Genomic DNA, 19,635 nt, shown 5'->3' with positions numbered 1-19,635 from the left:
CATTAAGTTCTGGAGTTGTACACATGCTTTGGCTAAAAACTTCAGTCCAACATCTGTCTTCTTCTCTCGTCCTCAGGAATCATTAGGCTTCAGCAGTGAGGTGTCGACTCCTGAAACAGACAGAAAGTAAGTCGTCGTCCCCCAGTTCATTACTGTTACACGTGAACGTAGCCAGTGTGGAAGCATGAAATGTGCGCGGATTGAAACGTGTGTCTGTTCCATGTCAACACAATGTGCAACACAGGCCGGTGTCTGGATCTCATCAAACCGTTTACACGCCTCATGCATCGCACTTCGCCTGTCTGTATGTCTGCACCTATAGATGGAAATGGAACCGCACGCACATCCAGATGCAGCTCATGAGACTGATAGATCTCGTACCTGACAGCTTGTACAAAAGGTCGCCCAGTGGGTGCAGAGGTCGCCTCCCCAAGTGGAAACCTCTGAGCTCATAGATGAGTGTGGTGATCGGCACAGGTTTTACCGACCTGAAACAGAAATGAAAATGCAGATTTTCTCAGACAGAGCGTTTTGTTTTAATATATTGTTACAGTTAATTAGCTGGGATAATTAATATATAAACAGAACGAGAGGGAATTTAAATAAAAAATACATAAAATTAACTGTATACACTCACTGTAATCACATACAAATAAACATGATTTCCAAGCTTTTTACAATTAGTTTGACATTTTGTGTAACTCGCTTATTCGCTTTTACATAAAAACATCAATACGAGTCATGTATGAAGATATGATGTTAAAATCATTAGCCAGTTAGCTTCATTATCTAGAAATTATGCTTTAAGGTAACATCCCAAAACGGCTACTTAGTAATGCATTGCACACTTCCACCCTCGATCCTTTTCATTTATGCACTGCTGCAATCATTTTGTAAGAGAAATTGCAATGGCGGTAATGATGAAATGGATGAAACGGCATCTAATGAATGTTAAGATGAAAGTTTGCTGGAAATGAACTGCCAGCATTTAGAGATATTACACATATGAGCAGCAGTTGGTCCCTCAGTCACATCCCTGCTGCGGTTGAAGAAAAACCACCGACTGCTTCCTCCGGCCGACCTGCTCAGTCCAGCAGCCGTCCTCTGGCCGTCCACGCTTCCTTCCTGCCTTTGTGTCCAGTCGGGGGAGAGGGGGAGTCGGAGAGAGGGTGATCGGCAGATGATTACAGCAAAGAATCATGAATGAAAGAGCAGGATGGAGCTGGGCAAGGGTGGGGTTCCTTTTCACTGGTTCCTGGAACACAAAGTGTGTGCGAGCTCACTTTTCTGCACATTTTGTATTTAGTGTGCATGCAGAACTTCTCCCATCATTTGCCCGCAATGAGATCACCCTTATAAGCTGTTCAACACATTTGAAACGATCCATATTCATTGCAGTGGCACACGTTTGGCCGCTTTTTAGTAGCTGGATTTGCTTGGTTTGCGTTGGGAAAGGACATTTGTTTTCTCACAGCCAGATGACGACTGGAGATTTTAAGACGGAACCAGTTCCTTGGCGGTGATTAGTGGAAATGGTAGCCCTGGTGGAACCCCAATCACATGTTCGCCAGGGCCAGAGTCGAAATAAATCTTATCTCAATCTTTCTTCATTTTCTGAATTTGTTCGGCTCCGTCACCTACGCGTGACCCCCGCAGTGGAGTTGTCATGTTCATGTGACGACCACGTGCGGCAGAGGAAGCGCATACCACAGACGTGATCTCTTCTCCTATGGCTGTATATGTCGCGCAGACAGATGCTGAGGATGATGGGAACCAGATGTCCAAATTTTTGGGAATGACGTCTCTCTGCTGTTCGAGAGAGGCCCAGAAACAGCCCGCGACTGTACTCTTCTCTTTTCTTTTTTTTCTCCCCTTCCTCAAAAGTATACAGACTTTTTTTGCCACGAGTCTTCAGCTAGTCTTTAATCTAACTCGACATTCACCCCTCTCTTCACCTCTGCCACTTTAATTCTTCCCTCTCGCGTTTCTGTCTCTCTTCTTACAAAGCCCCAAGCCCCATCTCTGGTGTGAAAGTCGGGTAGGAGGCGCTCTGTATCATCTTTATCGAATTAACCTCATTTTTAAAGTTCTAATGCTCGAGGACAAAGTCTCCTCCGTCCCGCCCCTCAGAACCTTTCATTCTTTTTTTCGTAATCCATCCTTCACTGCCAGTCCTCGCATTCACCCCATGTTCTGCACTCTATTACACAGCCTATTGTGCACTTTCCACTGTGGTGAATGGGTTCCAGGTAGAATGATTTATCATGCACAGGCAGACTGATGGACAAGTCCACCCCCCACACACACACACCTCCCTTCCCATTCCTCAGACATATTCCTCGCGGCAGCACAATGCATAAACCCTCACACGCACAGACACGGATACCCCCATCATCACCTCTCCGCGGGACAAAAGCACCCAGAGGAGATTACCCAGACTTCAGCTCGGGGCTGTGCCACCCTCTCGTCGGGTTTGTCGGTGGGAGGCGGGCACAGCTCCCACAATCCCCGGTATGCAAGCGATGATGACGGAGCACTCCCAGAGGGCTGGGGGCTTTAGGCCGGAGACTTCCTGTTTTTGGAAGGTGATTGATTGGTGGGCATTGTTGCAGAGAGGGGACCTCATGCTTATCAGTGACGTTAACGGCAGAGGTAAATGGAACTCGATGAAAAGCGTACGTGCACAGAAGCGAGACACAGTTGTTCCCGACTCTGACGGGGTCTGAACGAGGGGCATTTGTGCAACTGCATGTAGAATCCAAGCTTATGTAACTAATAATCAGATGGAAACGTAAGCCGTGCCATGTGAAGAATAGAACAACATTAGCATGCTGGGAAACTAAAGTAGCTTGTCAGCATATTTATTCACTTGTGGTTGAGGATTGCGACACATTCATGGAGCCGCTATTTGCTAAAGAGACAGTTGCTCAGCAGTCTAAATATTCCCACACTTACAATGCACTCAAGTTCTCTTTAATTTTTTCACTTTGTGCATTCTGTGGGTTTGATTTTCTATTTTCCCGCAACATGACCTTCTGTCTTCCCCTTCCCTGCGACCTCCAACCTCTTCCATGACCCCCCCCCCGAAAAGGTCGTCCCTCTGCTCTTCCTGCGACAACCGGCACTGTCGCACAGGGTCGCCGCCTCTCATTGTCTGGACGAGGGCACCGGAGATCCCCTCGCTCCAGGTGGCCCGGCCTCGCACCCACGCGAAAACACCCAGTCACCGTACGTGTGTACGTTGTTGTGATTTATGCTGAGCACGGTAAAAACTGCCAGCAGACGCACAGCTGTGTGTCCCAACATGCTACGTGCTGGTTTATCAGCTTTCCTGGTCGCACAGTATAGGAGTTGTCTCAAACATGTGATTCATAAGATAAGTGTCTACGTCAAGGGTTAACCGTACTCTCCGCCCTCCGTGTCCGCTGAGAGCTGCGTACTCGTTCTGGTCACACGTACAGTACATACCCATGGTTCCGTTCATACTAAAATGAGGGTCCCCGTCATTCCATGCACGCGCAACCGATCCTACGTACCATTCCATTACAGTAGGTGGATGTATTGAACTTGGAGCATGTGCAGGCGACACGTACATTCAGAGCGGTCACGCACTTTGGGCTGCAACCGCATATGGGTCTGTGCGTACTGGATGTGCTGATGGCAACATTTACATCATGATGACCACAGAAGACCACAGCGGACTGGGAAACGAATGTGAACGAATGAATTCCTCTTAGTTAGTTGTCAGTTATTTATTGTCATTCTTTTTCTTTATTCTGTGTTTCTTTATACTTGTGCAACTTCTGCATATTTTCCAAATGATTACTCTCAGAATTACATGTCTGCGGTTGTGAATCATCATTCTAAAGTGTAAACACTACTCCCAGCTTAATCATTTTGAAAATGACTAATGCTTTACATCCCACTCACGTAAAAAAACACTGTCAGACATATCATTCTCACTCACACTTCCATGTTAATTTTCAAAGTGCAGAGGAATCACGGGGGGCCAAACTTTCACCTACACTGCATAGGGTCGGCCAGCGTTAAGACACTGTATGTTATAATAGGCTTTGAATAGAGAAGCTAGCTTATGCTAATGAGATAAGAGCAGTTAAATGTCGCGCGCTCAATGCAAGGAGCGGAATCGAAATTGAAAGGCATGCCAAAGATTTAAGGTTAAACCAATTAAGATGCCTCGCCGCACAATGCCTGGACCGACCCGCTCTTTGAAACGCATTCAGACTCTTTAAAAATGTGCGAGCGTGCAGATGGAGAGAGAGAGAGAGAGAGAGAGAGAGAGAGAGAGAGAGAGAGAGAGAGAGAGAGAGAGAGAGAGAGAGAGAGAGAGAGAGAGAGAGAGAGAGAGAGAGAGAGAGAGAGAGAGCATGTGGGAGGTTAATTCATAAGAGGAGGAGGGGGGGGTGAAGCAGCGCTGCCACTGAAAAGCTTCTATTGAGTGGGTTCTGTTAGCATTAGCTTTGGCCCTAGCCTATCTAAGAGAGAAGGGGGGGTGAGCAGAGGGACAAACCATACAGGCCTCCATTCAATTAGCATCTCATTATGTTGCCATGGCAGCCAGGCTTTAAGCCGCGCCAAGATTTCCCATTGCACCGAGAGGCGGCCGCCGTGTTTGAACGAGCACATGTGCACACGTACAGTATGCACACACACACACACACGCAGCCACTGGAGAGGGCCGTGAGCTGTTCATCTTGTTCAGAACCCATCACACACTCTCCCGTTGCAGCTTTACGCTCCCATAATAATCGTTCAAATCACAAGTGCAAGTAAGAGACGGCACAGTTATATCGAGATTTACTCAACACGTCTCTGAAGGTTTCATCCGGGCAAATTTGCTCCTCTGATCTCTCCCCTTTCCCCCCATGATGTATTCTCCTTTTAATTGAAAGGATGAAAAAAGATTAGCGTGCCGCCGCCGCCACTCGCTGTCTCACGCACACAAAAACACACCTGTGGGGCGTCATCCGCAGACCTAATCCGTCCTGAAGCTTCACTTCCCCTTCACCCACTCACTCAGCCCATTTAAACCCAATCTGAAAACAAAGTCTCCTCTGTGAACTTTTCAGCAGCTTCGTCTGAACATGAACCACAGGGCCGATCCCCCCCCCTCCCGCTCTTCTTTTTTTAATGCATGAAGAAGACCACTTTTAGATGATGTGGTTTCTCATCATCGGCAGCAGATCAAAGCAGAGTCAGAGTCAAAATTGGGTGAGGCTGCTGGTGCTGATATGAGTCTCTGATCGGAGGCCGAGCGCGGCTCATGTGGCACAAGGAGCTTTTTCGAATTGTTCCTGTCCCCCTCGTTTGTTCTGGTTATTTAAGAAGGTGCATGGACATGTCAGAGATTTCATTCCACTCAGTTATTTTCCATCTCTCTCTCTCTCTCTCTCTCTCTCTCTCTCTCTCTCTCTCTCTCTCTCTCTGATTCCCGCTCTCCCTCTTCTCTCTCCGTCTTCCTCGTGACTGTCTATCCTGTGGAGGGAAGTGGAAACACAAACAGGCTGAGTCTGCACTGTGGTTTTTTTCCTCTCTCTCTCTCTCTCTCTCTCTCTCTCTCTCTCTCTCTCTCTCCTGTTCTTCTCATCCTCAGTTCCATACTTTCCATCCTCGCTGTGTTGCCCTGTTCACTTTCACTTGACTGACCGCTCTTTGTCTTCATCATGTTGACCTTACTCCTTTCTTCACAGATCCTTAAACACTATGTATTACCACAGTCCTCATCTCCTCTCTTCATCTCCTCTCGTTCCTCTTGTTTCCTCTCCCTCTCCCCTCTGCCCCCCTTCCTCTCCTCTCCTTCCTCCCCTATCCTCTCCTCTCCTCCTCCTCTCCCTCTCAAGCCTCAGGAGCCTGGTTCGCTCTCACTAAAGTACCACCACTGACCCCCAGTGGTGAACAGACAGACTGTACAATTAATTTTTGCTTATACCATACATAGATAATAAAACAGAGAAACTGGGCTTTGTAATAAGATGTGAGCACATGAATGTATATTTGCATTTTTCTCAATCCTTTCTTTTCCTCTTTTTGTTACAGAATGTCGCTGCACAAGTCCAGCTCTGAAGATGGATCTGCAGGTAAACTGACTTTTATATTTCCTGCTGTCTTATTATGTTCACTATAAAATGTGAATTATCATTTATTGGTTATGGGGGAGAGATGATACATGTTTGTGATGGTCTTACTTCATATTTGCAAGATATGTGATCTATGCAGATGCACTTACATAGAAAATATAACCTGCTAAATATAAATGTATTGACAGTCCTGTGGCTTTACTATGTGAATCTTAGTGTGTCGTTGTGTGTTTTCTCCATGTGACCGATGCTTCCCTCCCTTTAGGCAAATGGGACAACAAGAAGAAGAACAAATCTTTTTGGCAGAACTTCCGCAAGTCTCCGCATAAAGCCACCATGCGACAGACGGCCAAAGGTTTGTGTGGCACAGTTTTACAGCTCCCCTCCACGAATAGATTTCGCCTCATATTTGACCTTCCGCTCTTTGCTCCATCAGGAGAGGACATCGGCTACGTGGCGAGCGAGATCACCATGAGCGATGAGGAGCGGATCCAGCTGATGATGATGGTGAAAGAGAAGATGATCACCGTAGAAGAGGCCCTAGCTCGGGTAGGAAGACGCCACCGACCTCCCGCCTCATCTGTTGCACCTTCCTCCCACATGCCGGGCCCCCTACTCCTCCTCCTTCCCTCAACACCTCCCAGATCCCTTCACCTCCTCCTGGATTACTCTCCTGCCTTTTCCCTCCTTCTGCTCCATTCTCCCACCATTTAGCACTGGCTTACTAAAATGACTCACTTTTACTAACCCCTACACCGCCCTGCATTTTAATCCTGAATCGTCATTTTTACACACACACACACACACACACACACACACACACACACACACACACACACACACACACACACACACACACACACACACACACACACACACACACACACACTGGGGATTATGGGGTGTGGGCTCTCAGAGTGTGTGTGGGTGTGTTGATCAGTTCTTACTGGTGGGGTTGATGGTTGTAGTAACTCCATAGCTCCATCTGTTGGGGTGACGAACTGGTGCATTGTGGTTTTTCTCTCTAGGTTGACGTGGTGGATAATTATTTGGCCTTTCTTTAAATTTTTCTTTCTTATCTTTCTGACCCTCAATCAATTTCTGTTGATCTTTTCCTTCCTTATTTCTTCCTTCATCTCCCCTCCTTCCTTCCTGTCAATCAGCTTTTCTAATGCCTTGCTCATGGGTAGTGTGACCGTCCAGCAGCATCTCGGCACTGGATGATTCTCCACAAGGCGGATCTTAATTTATTTTTCTTTTCCAGAATTATATTTTTCTCTCAAACGATGGGATTTGATCTCAGCTTCTCTCTCTAGTGATTGACACTCAATCAAACCAACCAATCAATCAATCACCGATGGACAGATATTTGTTGTGCTTGTCTGTATCACTGATCAATATCATCATATTGAGTTTCTTTTCATAGTCAATACAGTGATATGTAGTATGTGTCCATGTGGTGGAGTACAAACCCAATAATATTCACTTCTCCTTTCAGATCAAGTAGGATTTATGTCTGCTCGGTAGGGCACACATAAGTCTTTGAGACAAAAGTCTATAGAAAGTGCCTTGAGAAAATCATATACGATAGTTGGTGCTATAGAAATAAAATTGAATTGAATACAACACATAAAAAAATTTCTTACAGTAACTGCTTAGTAAACAAATCCTGTCCCCACTTGAGACCTTTTATTTACCACTACATCACTGGTTGAGGCTCCTGTGTTGTGTCCGTGTGCGCGTGCCTGTCTGTGTACACGCAGCACTGTGTTGGTACGTGCACGCAGGGTGAGAGTGGGTGGTCCCCCTTCCCCCCCGACCTGTTCCTCTGCCTCTCTAAACTCTTCTTCTCCACGTAGCTGAAGGAGTATGAGCGCAGCAAACAGTCCTGCAGTACTGACGCTGCAGAGTGCACTGACGGACCTGCACCCAATCTAAACCAGTCCTCAAACTGCAACGTAAGTACACCCCCCCCTACCCTCCCACCCAATTACCCTCCCTGACACCCTGAAACCCCCAACACCTGTCCCCTCTACTCTACCTCTCGTGAACACTCTCACCTCGAGCAGTCTCACATGTCAGTTCGATCTTTCAGCCGAGGAGGTTGTGGAGAACAGCCATTGTTGTTTTGACGTGTGTGTGTGTGTGTGCATAAGTGTGTGTGTATGTGTGTGTTAATTCAAATATCAAGAACCGTTTCCTACCTCGATGTCATGACATTGCAGAAACCACTGTGACTCTACTTTAATCTTGCCTCCCTCTCTTCTTCCTTCCCTTTATCTCCTCTTCTCTCGCTTCTCTTCATTCACTGGCCAATCTACAATATATCCACCTTTAAATATACATTCTCTCCACCATGTCGTATATGTCCTCGTACTGTGGGTGTTACCTCGGTGAATCCTGACTAATATTGGCACAATTTGTCGTGAGCCGCTTCAATATTTTATTTCTCAGGTCAGTCCTGTCGTGAACATGTCATCTGAAATGTAATTGGCTGCTGGAGTGAATTTTGGAGTTTGAGCTCAGGTACATTTTCAAAGCCAAGTGGAGACAGTCAGAAAAAAAAGTCCAGTTGTTAGTTTGTGAGTGTTGATTTTGTCAGCTGTGGTCCTTGGAGAGAAAATCTCCACGGTCACCATTACATGAGAAAGTGTTTTTCTTTTATTTTGAAGCTGGTCCTGTAACAGATGCTGTGAGATGTGGGGCTGGAGCTCAGACAATCACGTCCTGTTGGATCTCGTGTTTTGTTTCCGTGTGTGTGTGTGTGTGTGTGTGTGTGTGTGTGTGTGTGTGTGTGTGTGTGTGTGTGTGCATATATGTTGACGCCGTTTGTTTTTCCCTTTTTAAATGTAGGCCAGCCCCGATGCAGATTCAGGACTCGATAGTGGTCATAAGGGCTTTTGATTAGTTCTGCACTGTACGGGCGTCGTGTGGGAATAAGCGTTCTGTCACACAGGCTCAAACGCTGACCCACTTTTACAGGAAATGAGTTTATCCAAACACAAAAAATTCCACGTACTCTGAAAATGAAGCACTGCACATGTGTATCGCTGCACACTTTGAAATGTGCTACTAATTTCCAGCTTTAAAAGCGCTGGTATTTTCTCAAAGAAAATTGCATTTACTCTTATACACTGTTTTCATCAGAATGCATGTTTAAGTAAGTGGAGGTTTGACCTTGAGGCCTTCAGACACGTGCTATGATCCAGGCCCTTTACACATTTTTACCTGCCCTGATAATAATCTGCACTGATAAACACAAGGAAATCAGAAGAAAACGGCCTATGATCATTCTGTCAATCTCTTAACCCTCGCGTCCCCCCCTCTACTGTCAGCTGCTCACTTCCTGTGGGAGGAAGATTGATTAACATTGGGAGGTTTGCAGACGGGGGGGGGGAGAGGATGAAGAGTCACTGAAGGAGTATTGTGCAGAGGAACACACAGCTTGGCTCTGGAGGCTGTGAACAAACGCTAGTGCTGGAGGCAGAAAGGAAACAAGGGAGAGAGAGAGTGAGGATAAAGACTTTGCTCTCACCCCCAGGGCCAGAAAAGAGGGGGGGGAGATCTGTGTCTCCCTGTTGCCCCAAGTTCCAAAATTGGCCACTACAGGAAATATTTTTTCTCTGCAGGGGCCTCTATTGGTGTCGCACACGGCCCCCTCTCCCCTCTGATGAATAGAATTAGGTCATTCCCAAATTCAAATAGTAACTGTCTGTAGTCTATAAGCAGACATGTGAATATACAGTACACATGTGCAGCTGACATGTTTGCAATATACAATTCTTTGGCTGCTCTGTGCCCTTGTTCTCGTGCCGTCTTTCTTCAGCCTGTCGACCCGGAGCCCACATTCCAGGACAGGCCATTAGCGATGTGGGGGCCAAGGCAGGGTCAGAGGGGCTCAAACGCTCGGATTGTTCTCCGCGCACAACACGCCTTTTCTCTGCTGGCTGCGCGGCACGGCTCGTCCAAAGCTGCCCCTCATTCCTCTGAGCTGAATTCAGTAACGGGCTGCAGCTCGGCCTGCCAGCTTGTGCACGGGGCCACGGGCATTATTTTGGATAGAGCATGCGTGAGAATGTGATTGGAGACACTGGGACCTGTCGCGTTTGAACACAGGTTTTAACTGAGGTGGTAAGTTTCGATTTTCTCTTGTTGATGTGCAGGAAAAGTTAGTTGTGCGTTTAATTTAGTTGGTTTCTTGTTGTCAAACTTTGAGTGCATCTCCCAAGTTGTGGGAACCGTCCTGAAAGTGATTTGTGTAGTCAAATGGTAAATATGGCGTTGGAATTGTTGCGTTGACCTTGTTTTAGATTGTAGCCTTTCAGCCCCGTTTGATTCATGACCTCACATGTTTGGGTTTCTTCCTGTGTCTCTTTTTCCGTGTTTATGTGGTTGCTTCCTCGGATGTTGTTCCCGAGGGCTGGGTTAGAACGTGTAAGTCATTGTCACCTCTTTACCGTCTCCTGTTGCTTTTCTCCCTCCGCCACACACGGAATAGAAAGAAACCACGAGGACAGTTGTTGTCCCCATGTATCTGAGTCATGACAAAGTGATGTACGAGACACGGTTTCTTTATAGTTCTCAAAAGCAGTTGTTAGCGGAACGGAGATCAGAAGTCGGTGTGAATCCAACCATCGGTGGCCTCACATTTTCTTTATACTGTCTCTTTTATGAATCTTTTAGGACCCAATCTTGTTATTAAACTACTCTCTCTGAAGTTGATATACTTATATAAAAGAATTAACACAGCAACTACATTCTGGATTGCAGAACTTTTCGTCAGAAGCTTGTGTGCAGGGCCGTTATGACAGACGACCTGAAAGTGTGGTGGGTTTTATAGAACGGGCTTTGCACGATGCCGCTCGGATTTAATGTGTCGTTTCCTCTTTCCGGCTTTGCGATGATTAGTCAGGTTTTCCAACACTCACACGCCTGCAGCAACCAAAAGGTCATGGGTGCCATCAAGGATTTGCGGACAATGTCATATTTGTTTGCAGCAGCCGAGCCACGGTTGTTAACATCGTCCCCGCTGTGTGTCAGCAGCCTCCGAGCCAGAACTGTGGTCTGAACTGGGCAGCAGCTAGAAAGTGGTTTCTTGCTCGTTAGCGTCAGAGCTGCAGGAGAAGACTGGGTTTCATCATTCGGAGCGCTAAGCCCCCCAAAGACCTGATCCGTCTCGGGGTTGTGTATGTGTGCGCGTGTGTCCCTCCGCGAGCGACGCAGTCAACCTCGACCGTGGAGCTGGCGGCGTGTGACCGGAGAGGCTGCGTTGCCATGGAAACCGATAGCAAATAGGGACAAATTAAGTTGTTTGAGCGCCATTATAATGACGGTGGTTTCTGCCAGACAATCTTCTCGCCAATGCTCAGCTCCTCGCCATTTTCACATCGAGGCCACGGCCGGAACGTGCACACGTGGAGAGGAGTTTCTGTGCGTGTGTGTGTGTGTGTGTGTGTGTGTGAGTGAGAGATTGATGAAACTCATTAATCATTCTTGTTTCCACTCCACTTCCGCTGCAGAGAGAGTTTAAATGCAGTGGCCGTCAAGTCAGGAAAGACGCTGTTGACACCCATAACATACGATCACTGTCCTCTCATTTACTCTGGAGCAAACCGTCTCTGGAGGAAACATCACACCAGAGAGATCATTCACTGTGATCCTGATTCACTGTGTCACCCAGTAATACCCATTTCTTCACATTAAAGTGTCGTGTGGTTCATTATGTCAGCTGCATTTATATTTCTGCGTTCATCACGAATACGACCTGCACACATCGCAGAGCGCCACCATCCCTCCGATCCTCCATTTCTCACCCCACTAACTTTGACTCCATTCTAAACAACGCTCCCATCTGTCGCATCATAACAGCGTCTCTGAAATTGTTGGATTTGTCAAAAGTTTGTGTCTTCTCATGTGAAATGAACAAAACAAAATCATACATTTCTGTTCTGTCGTCCCTGCTTTTGTGAAACGTTGCTCTGAACTCCAAAGCAGATTGTTAACCCTGTTTATTTTTTGTGTTACATACACATGTTTGACTGTCTGTCCCTTTTTATTATATCATCCCTCCCTCTTTCTCTCTCCCATCTAGTCTCGTGAACAGTCAGATGATGAGCAATCGGAGGACTCTGTGAAGTTCAAGCGGCTTCACAAGCTGGTGAACTCGACACGCCGGGTCAGGAAAAAACTCATCAAGGTGGAAGAGGGCAAGAAACATGGCTCTGAAGGTTTGTAACCATTGAATAATCAATTCCTTGTATCTGTCTTACAGGTCAACATAGTTTAATTCTGATAGTATAATCAGTCAATTAATGTTCTTGTATTGTATTTCTCCATGAAGTGTTAAGCATTGTGCTTCTACTGTAAATATCACTTCTTGCTTAAAATAAGTGTTAAGCTCTTAAAGTTAAACAATTGTAAAATGTGTTTTTGGAAATTGATGACAGGGCTTGAAGGATTTGTTTTTATATTCTGGTCTGTCATAGGTTTTGCTTGATACTCAGACTTTAAGAATGTGTTTTGAAATGTTTGCTGCTTAGCTGTGGTGTGTGAAAACCACAGAATTGTCATGAGACTGCAGAGAATCTGATGTTTAAATCCTACCGAGTAACAAACTCGCGAATGTTTCTGTCTGGTTTTAGATTTTCTGAATCTGGACTCACCTCCCACCTGTGAGGACAACACAGCTCTGTACACGGGGGTCCTGAAGAAGCCTCCTCTGCCCCAGGAGGCCTCTCTGCCCTCCCTCACCCAGGATCAGCTGTCTCTGGATGGAGACACGGACAGTCTGACCACCTCCCCTTCCTCCAGCAGCTTGGACACCTGGTCCGGACACAAGCTGGTCAAAACCTTCAGTAAGTCTTCCAGCAACCACGGTCTCATCCGGCCCCCCAGGAGGACCCCGGTTGGCTCTGGCGTGCAGGGAGGTTCCATCTCCGGCGTCGGAGGTAGCGGCTCTTCCTTCTCGGAGTTGGATGGCTGTGGATTGGACGACGAGGGGAAACTGTCACGCTCCACGACCGACGGCGAGATGCGGAAGGCCCTGAGCTCCATCTCCCATGGGGTAAGTAACAACGAGGCCCTCTATGCCTACTATGGGCTCACCAAACCCCGTCCCAAACCCCACTCCCAGTCTCGCCTCCTGATCTCCCTGGATGACGGCACAAAAGGCAGCCCCAAAAACCAAACTGCCAACCGGCACCATGGCAGCTGGACGCACCGGAAACCTGACCCCAACTACGCGTACTCCACCAAGCACCTACTCTACCAGCGCTCACGCAATCCCAAGACCCCTGTCTCCCCCCTGTCTGTCACCCCCTCCTCCCCCGCCCGCTGTGATGTAGCCAAATCAAAGGGTTTTGGAAGCGGGGGAGGGGGCTGGGTGTTCCCCTCTCGCAGGCTGCGTGGGCGTACAGCGGTCAGTGAGCTGAACATCACCTATGTGGTAGAGCGGAGCCTGTACGGTCACCTCAACTGGGCCCAGCTGGTCCGCCCGGTTACCCTCAGCCGCGCCGAGCGCTGCTGCCTATTGGAGGAGGACCGTGAGGCGGACAGGAAGTGGGCGGCCAGCGTGGACCGCTGCACCAAGCGGGTGCTCTTGCGCATCCAGCAGAAGTCTGTGAGTTTGGGACCGTGAGGTGTAAATCGGCCGCCTCGTGTGAGCAGGACTCGGTGTACTTCAAAGTTGCAGAATAGCTCAGAGGTTCGAGTTGAAGGTGCAGCAAACGCAACACAACAAAAACACACAGGGCAGGTCTTCAACTCATCCGTTTAGAAAGTTCCACATCTAAGTAGTGCAGCCGTGCTCATGAACTGAAAACCCAGAGGAGCCACATATCCATCACAGCCCTGAGAGGGAAGTCTTCTTCCTTGACCTTTCAGTTAATGCCTTTTGGCTTCAAACCTTTTTACTCTGGCTGAAAATGAAATGATTACAGGACGTGCAGTGCCCCACTTGAGATATTAAGTTACGGCAGAGGTTTCATAAGTGCCTTTTTATAAATGTCAGATCCCCGAAGAACACATGCACCCGCGCAGTCACACTGATCCCTGTGGGCGGAGGAGATGTTGCACGAGCTCGGAGCCGCTCGTCCTCAGAACTGCACGGCACGTAGCCTCGGAGACTCGATGAATGGCCTTATTAAGTCAACCGCAGTGACTGATGTGTCTTTACACTCATCAACTTTCAAATTGATATCACAAGGCTGCGCCGTGAAAGAGTGGAAACAGAAAAACAGGTCAACTACATCTACTGATAAATATTCATACCAAAGTGACTATAAGAATATATAAATGTTAAAAAGCACGAACAAAGGCCTGCTTCAACTTTAAATATCTTACTTGTTCCCCACTTATCGGTACATGTAGCGACACACACTCTAGGTGGCGATGTAGAGGAGCTATCCTGCAGCTTTGAGGGTACCTGGATCCGATCGTGTCGTAGTGAAATCACTGGAGGCCGCTCTCATCCCAAAACTCTCCGAATCCACTTTTTTCTGTTGTTGCTTTTCGTGTTCTTCTTTTTTTGGCCCGTGCCTCTATATTTGCAGATGTGAATTTTAAAATTTTTTCGGTTGTTTTTCTTTTCCTTATATTTATCGTCGAAAGGCTTTTTTTTTCTGGGTGCATGTCCATTCCATCAAACATCACCATCACATTGGACGTCTCTCTCTTCTCCGAACTGTGCTTTTTTAAAATTTTTTTTTATATCTCCTGGGAAGTTGTGATGTGGACTGCAGCTGTGGACATCTAATACAGAGACACTGAATGTGCGAATTCTTCTCACGCGGACGCTGCTCATCCAGGGGAATCGTGGGAGTTTAGTCCAGCAGTTGATTTGTTTGTGAAGCGGAGGAGAAATGCCATGGAGGGTTTTTTGGGCCGAAATTCTATGTGCATATGTGTGTCTACATCTTTGTGAATGACCTGATGCAGAGCTTGGGGCAGATTTTAAAAGTAGATTAGCGATAAAATCCTATTTTATTTGTCGTCCCCCCCCACCCCCTTCTCATGTCACTTTGTGTCTCCCCCTTATTGTGACCTCTGAAGTCCGGAAAAAGAAAATCTCCGCACCCCACCCCTGTCCTCTCCAGAAACAACACGCTCCCTTTGAAAAGATTCCTGATGAGAATAACACATTGTCGCCCTATATGTTGTGCATGTTTGCATTTCTCACGATTAACCACAAAACGAATCCCATTAAGGGCTGAACTGTAATGAACACACTGCATTTTCACTTGTAAAACCACAACTATATATTTTTGGCTCGACCACATCGAGTAGACGTTGATTTCGTCTGATATTTTCTCCAGGGATTTGCGTCGTAGTCCGACGGCGAGCTCTGCATGGTCAATGTTACCGCTCCTTTTCCTGAAGGCCTCTCAGGCAGTTTTAAAGAGGAGCTCATATAACGGTTTGTGTTACATCATGTCTGTTGGCTGTCCACAGTCCCATATGACATCATGCCCCCACATATGTACAAGCCATATCCCCACGTCCATTAATCAAACCGCTGCCCGTGTCCCGCCAAGCATGAATCATCGTGTGTTGACCCTCGTTGGGTGTGGATTGGGGGCTTCTCTAACGTGACCTTTTTGAGCGTGACTCATTTTGACTGTGTTTTGCCCCCACCTCTCGCAGAGAACGTGCAGCTTCGGAGGCTTCGACCTGACCAACCGCTCACTCCACGTGCTCAACGCGGGCTCAGAGGCCAACGTAAGTGCCGGCGGCTTTTAAAATGGAGCAGAGGCTGCGGGGGGAACACAAGCCGAAGTCGGCCTGTCCCGCTAAATCACCATATCTCCTCTGTTTACTGCCTTGTTTTTGTGATTCCTCCCCCCTTTGCCCTTTGTTTTCTCCCGTTCAATCTCCCCTGATTCACTCTTTGTTCATCCTTGCTTTTTACTCTTTCTTCTCAAAACAGAACAAAGAACAAGAAGCGATATACAGAGAAGTGGTCAAGTCCCCCACGACGTCCCGGATCTCGCTGGGCAAGAAGGTGAAGTCGGTGAAGGAGACGATGAGGAAGCGCATGTCGAAGAAGTACAGCAGCTCCTTGTCCGAGCAGGTTAGACATAAACACACTTGGCTGCACACAAACGCACTGTATTTGTAGGAAGTGCAGGTAACTTTGAACATTTAATACTTTCCCTTGATATCGGGATAGGGTACGTTGAGTATGTATAACCAAAGTCAGACCTTAACTTTGTTTAAAACCCAGCGGCAAACACAATCTACACATTGTGTTGAATCTGTTGGAGAAGTGAGCCGAGCACAGCTGTAAAGAAACAAAAAAGGCTCCCCAGTGTTCTGCAAACATTTAGAGGAAGTTTTGCAGCGTCGGCCACACACTCTGTCCACGGGCTGCGAGTGGGCGGGGGTGTTTGTGTTGGTTACAGAATAAACACGGAGCACTAAAAACATACATTTGGATTCCACCCTCTGCCGCGCTCTCGCCGGGCCCGGCGTGGACGGGGCGCGGCCCGACGCTTCACGCTGAGCTCATGCAGCCGAAGTGTCCCCCCCGGGCTCGTTCTTAGCAAACGAAGACTTTAAGTGCGAGTGTGTTAAATGGCTGGCCTTCATTTTTCTGGGCATCCAGTGGCTCTAGCAGCGGCCTCTTGATGTCACCCTAAAGAATATGTCGCTGAGGGACAGTTGAACATCTGTCCGTCGCGGTGGTCTCAACACTGTGACCCACATTTCCTGGCACGAGTCACGGAGCCGTCGGGCAGGAGAGAGCAAAGAAAAATATATTGTCATCTCATAATGTCTCGAGCACGGCCATTTTATAGACCACAATGCCACCTAGTGGAATACTGGATCAAATGGATGTACAGTAGATGTCCACATGTTTATGGATGTTGCTGCTTCGTTATTAGAGTTAAATCATTGAAAAGAAAACATTTTAATCCAGTGTTTAGTTATTTAATTAATGCAAAACAACCCATTGGCCCTTGTGAGGTAATAAATTACTTTAACAGGCAGATTGAATAGTGTCATTGCCTCCATAATTTGATGTAGTTCCTCTTGAAGTAAGTTGTTCCAACAGGAAATTAGACAGTGAGTCAACCGCAGGGAAATCAGTTCAAAACCTCCTTTTATTCTGAAGGACTTTTATTGGCTGGATGTTTTCGTTGCCTCCTCTAGTGCCGCCTTCACCACATGAGGGATATGGTCACTTTTTTAAGTGTCTTAATGCAGAACTCACATGTCCGGATTACCAGTGAAAGTTTTATCGTCCACTGTAGTAATTTCTGGCAGCGGAAGAAAACTCCGTCGCCCGAAGCGACTCCAGCGTAACGGACGAGGAACAAAAAACCCACAGTGGTCGTCTGTGTAGAATTAATCGCTTTATGAAGGAATGTCTATACAGCACTGTAACCCAGAAGAGTTTCATTGTGGTATATGAGGTCTTGAGAATTGGTTTAACACAGACTTTTGAGATTTCTTTTAATTTTATCGTTTGAGGGTCACAGGGGCGGCTGGAGCCAATCCCAGCTCACATCGGGGCAGGTCCGCCCTGGACAGGTCACTAGAATATCACAGGGCCAATCTACAGAGACAAACAGCCACTCACACTCACGTTCACATACAATAAGACTAAAGAAAACCCAGGAACCCCAAAATATTAAGAAGGCCTCCAGAATTTGTATATTTTACATAATCAATACAATTGCATTATCACATTCAGTGTGAAAACTCAGTTGTATATGTGTCTATCTCTTTAAGACACAATTAACAATTAAAAAAAAATTGCCTCTCACTTTCTTATCTTCCCCCACATGTCAACTTCTTAAACTTTCCCGTCTCGTAACTGCACAACATTTCTTTCTTCGTCTGTTCCCCGTATCCATTCATCACCCATGCTCATCTCTCTCTCTCTCTCTCTCTCTTTTTGTCTTTCAGTCCAGTCTGGACGGAGCCCCCGGTTCCCCTCAGTCCCCCCAGCCCGACACCGACTCTCTGGAGAAGCCGAAGCTCAAGGCCGGAGGCTCAGTGGAAAGTCTGCGCAGTTCACTCAGCGGACAGAGCTCAATGAGTAAGTCGAGATTCGTTATTCTAGAAAAGGCATGCAGGGTTTTTTTTCAGATACGATTATTTTTAATATTGTGAATAAGAGAAACGTTATCAGGACTCTTTTTTTGCTGCATATTTTGGCATCACGTAGCTCTTGTAAACGTCTGAATGAAAAGACAACCGTAAGTATTAAATATCCTCTCAATGCAAAACACCTGTGATTTGTAGCGGTTGCATGTTTCAAATCCAGACAGGTGACGCAACCTCCACGCTGCGTCTGGCATGACATGTCGAGCACATTTCTGGTGTGAATTCCATGAAGAGCGATTCTCTCTGTTGATAACACCCAGCTCCCGCAGCTGTCTCAACATGTTTCCTGATCCCGGAGAGTTTTCCAAGCCTGTTTTCGTCCTCTCGGGTCATCTCATTCAATTACATCCTCTGATTACTTCAGCCTGTTGTTTGCGTCACGTCTTTGCGGATACATTTCCCTACCGCTGTTTTAAGTTCAGAGCGAATTGAACACTTGGCCCACTACAGGCGATTCAAAGCCGCGGAACAGCCGCACAAACAGGCGGCAATGATTAGGTCGGAAGTCTTGTCTCTTTGATTCCCGCACGTCAACGTGATTCCTGCACCGTTTGCTCGGACGCTTAAATATGCAGCAAATACTCAGCTTCTCCCAGGATGTGCAACACACGTGTTCAAGACCCAGTTAAACTCTTGACTGACACAGAAACTGACTCAATCTCGAGTCTCGAATCTACTTGAGAAAACCATTAAACATTAAACCGTGACGATGAGGAGATGTTCTGATGACAGTTTCAGTCTGGATCGACTGTGTTCGACATTTTCCAGCTTCTCTAAACGTGTCTGTGTTCAGGTGGTCAGACGGTGAGCACCACCGACTCATCGGCCAGCAACAGAGAGAGCGTGAAGTCGGAAGATGGCGATGACGAGGAGCCGCCGTACAGGGGACCGTTCTGTGGTCGGGCCAGGGTCCACACTGACTTCACCCCCAGCCCCTATGACACAGACTCCCTCAAACTGAAGGTACAACACACTCTGGGACACGGATATGAATGTGCACAGCTAGTTTGTAAACACTTAATATCTATTTGTTATTTGCTATTCTATAATTTTCCAAGCTAGTTCCTGTATTTTTGCACAAACAGTAAAAGCCAAACGATTGGCTCATCCCCTGATTCTGAATTCTTCCTCCAGCGCGGCGACGTGATCGACATCATCAGCAAGCCGCCCATGGGAACGTGGATGGGCCTGCTCAACAACAAAGTGGGCACCTTCAAGTTCATCTACGTGGACGTGCTGAGCGAAGAGGAGGAGAAACCCAAGAGGCCCGTGAGGAGGAGGAGGAAGGGCCGACCACCCAAGCCCACCTCGGTGGAGGACCTGCTGGAGCGCATCAACCTCAAGGTAAAACACCAGATGTGTTCGGTTGCGTTATGAATCCCGAATAAAGCAGGGTCGGATTTATAGTATCGGGTCAGTTCACGAGTTT

General features: G+C 47.2%; 1 protein-coding gene across 5 annotated transcripts in view; it reads left to right on the top strand.

Annotated features, from left to right (window-relative positions):
* sash1a (SAM and SH3 domain containing 1a) overlaps positions 1-19,635 on the top strand; it is a 157,951-nt gene that overhangs the window by 127,743 nt on the left and 10,573 nt on the right. For 4 of the 5 annotated variants that reach the window (XM_035143492.2, XM_047337966.1, XM_035143496.2 and 1 more), the window contains exons 4-15: positions 77-126; positions 6,058-6,098; positions 6,364-6,453; positions 6,535-6,647; positions 7,958-8,056; positions 12,190-12,325; positions 12,740-13,161; positions 15,738-15,812; positions 16,021-16,164; positions 18,006-18,138; positions 19,000-19,169; positions 19,341-19,550. In XM_035143492.2, coding sequence (XP_034999383.1) covers positions 77-126; positions 6,058-6,098; positions 6,364-6,453; positions 6,535-6,647; positions 7,958-8,056; positions 12,190-12,325; positions 12,740-13,161; positions 15,738-15,812; positions 16,021-16,164; positions 18,006-18,138; positions 19,000-19,169; positions 19,341-19,550 — 1,683 coding nt within the window. The remainder of the gene's footprint in view (positions 1-76; positions 127-6,057; positions 6,099-6,363; positions 6,454-6,534; positions 6,648-7,957; positions 8,057-12,189; positions 12,326-12,739; positions 13,162-15,737; positions 15,813-16,020; positions 16,165-18,005; positions 18,139-18,999; positions 19,170-19,340; positions 19,551-19,635) is intronic. The other variant, XM_035143495.2, reaches the window with a different exon arrangement.

The sequence above is a fragment of the Hippoglossus stenolepis genome, chromosome 20 (genome assembly GCF_022539355.2).
Source record: "Hippoglossus stenolepis isolate QCI-W04-F060 chromosome 20, HSTE1.2, whole genome shotgun sequence".
Lineage (NCBI taxonomy): Eukaryota > Metazoa > Chordata > Actinopteri > Pleuronectiformes > Pleuronectidae > Hippoglossus > Hippoglossus stenolepis.
The sequence above is the reverse complement of the archived record's forward strand: the minus strand, read 5'-3'. Positions and strand labels throughout refer to the sequence as shown.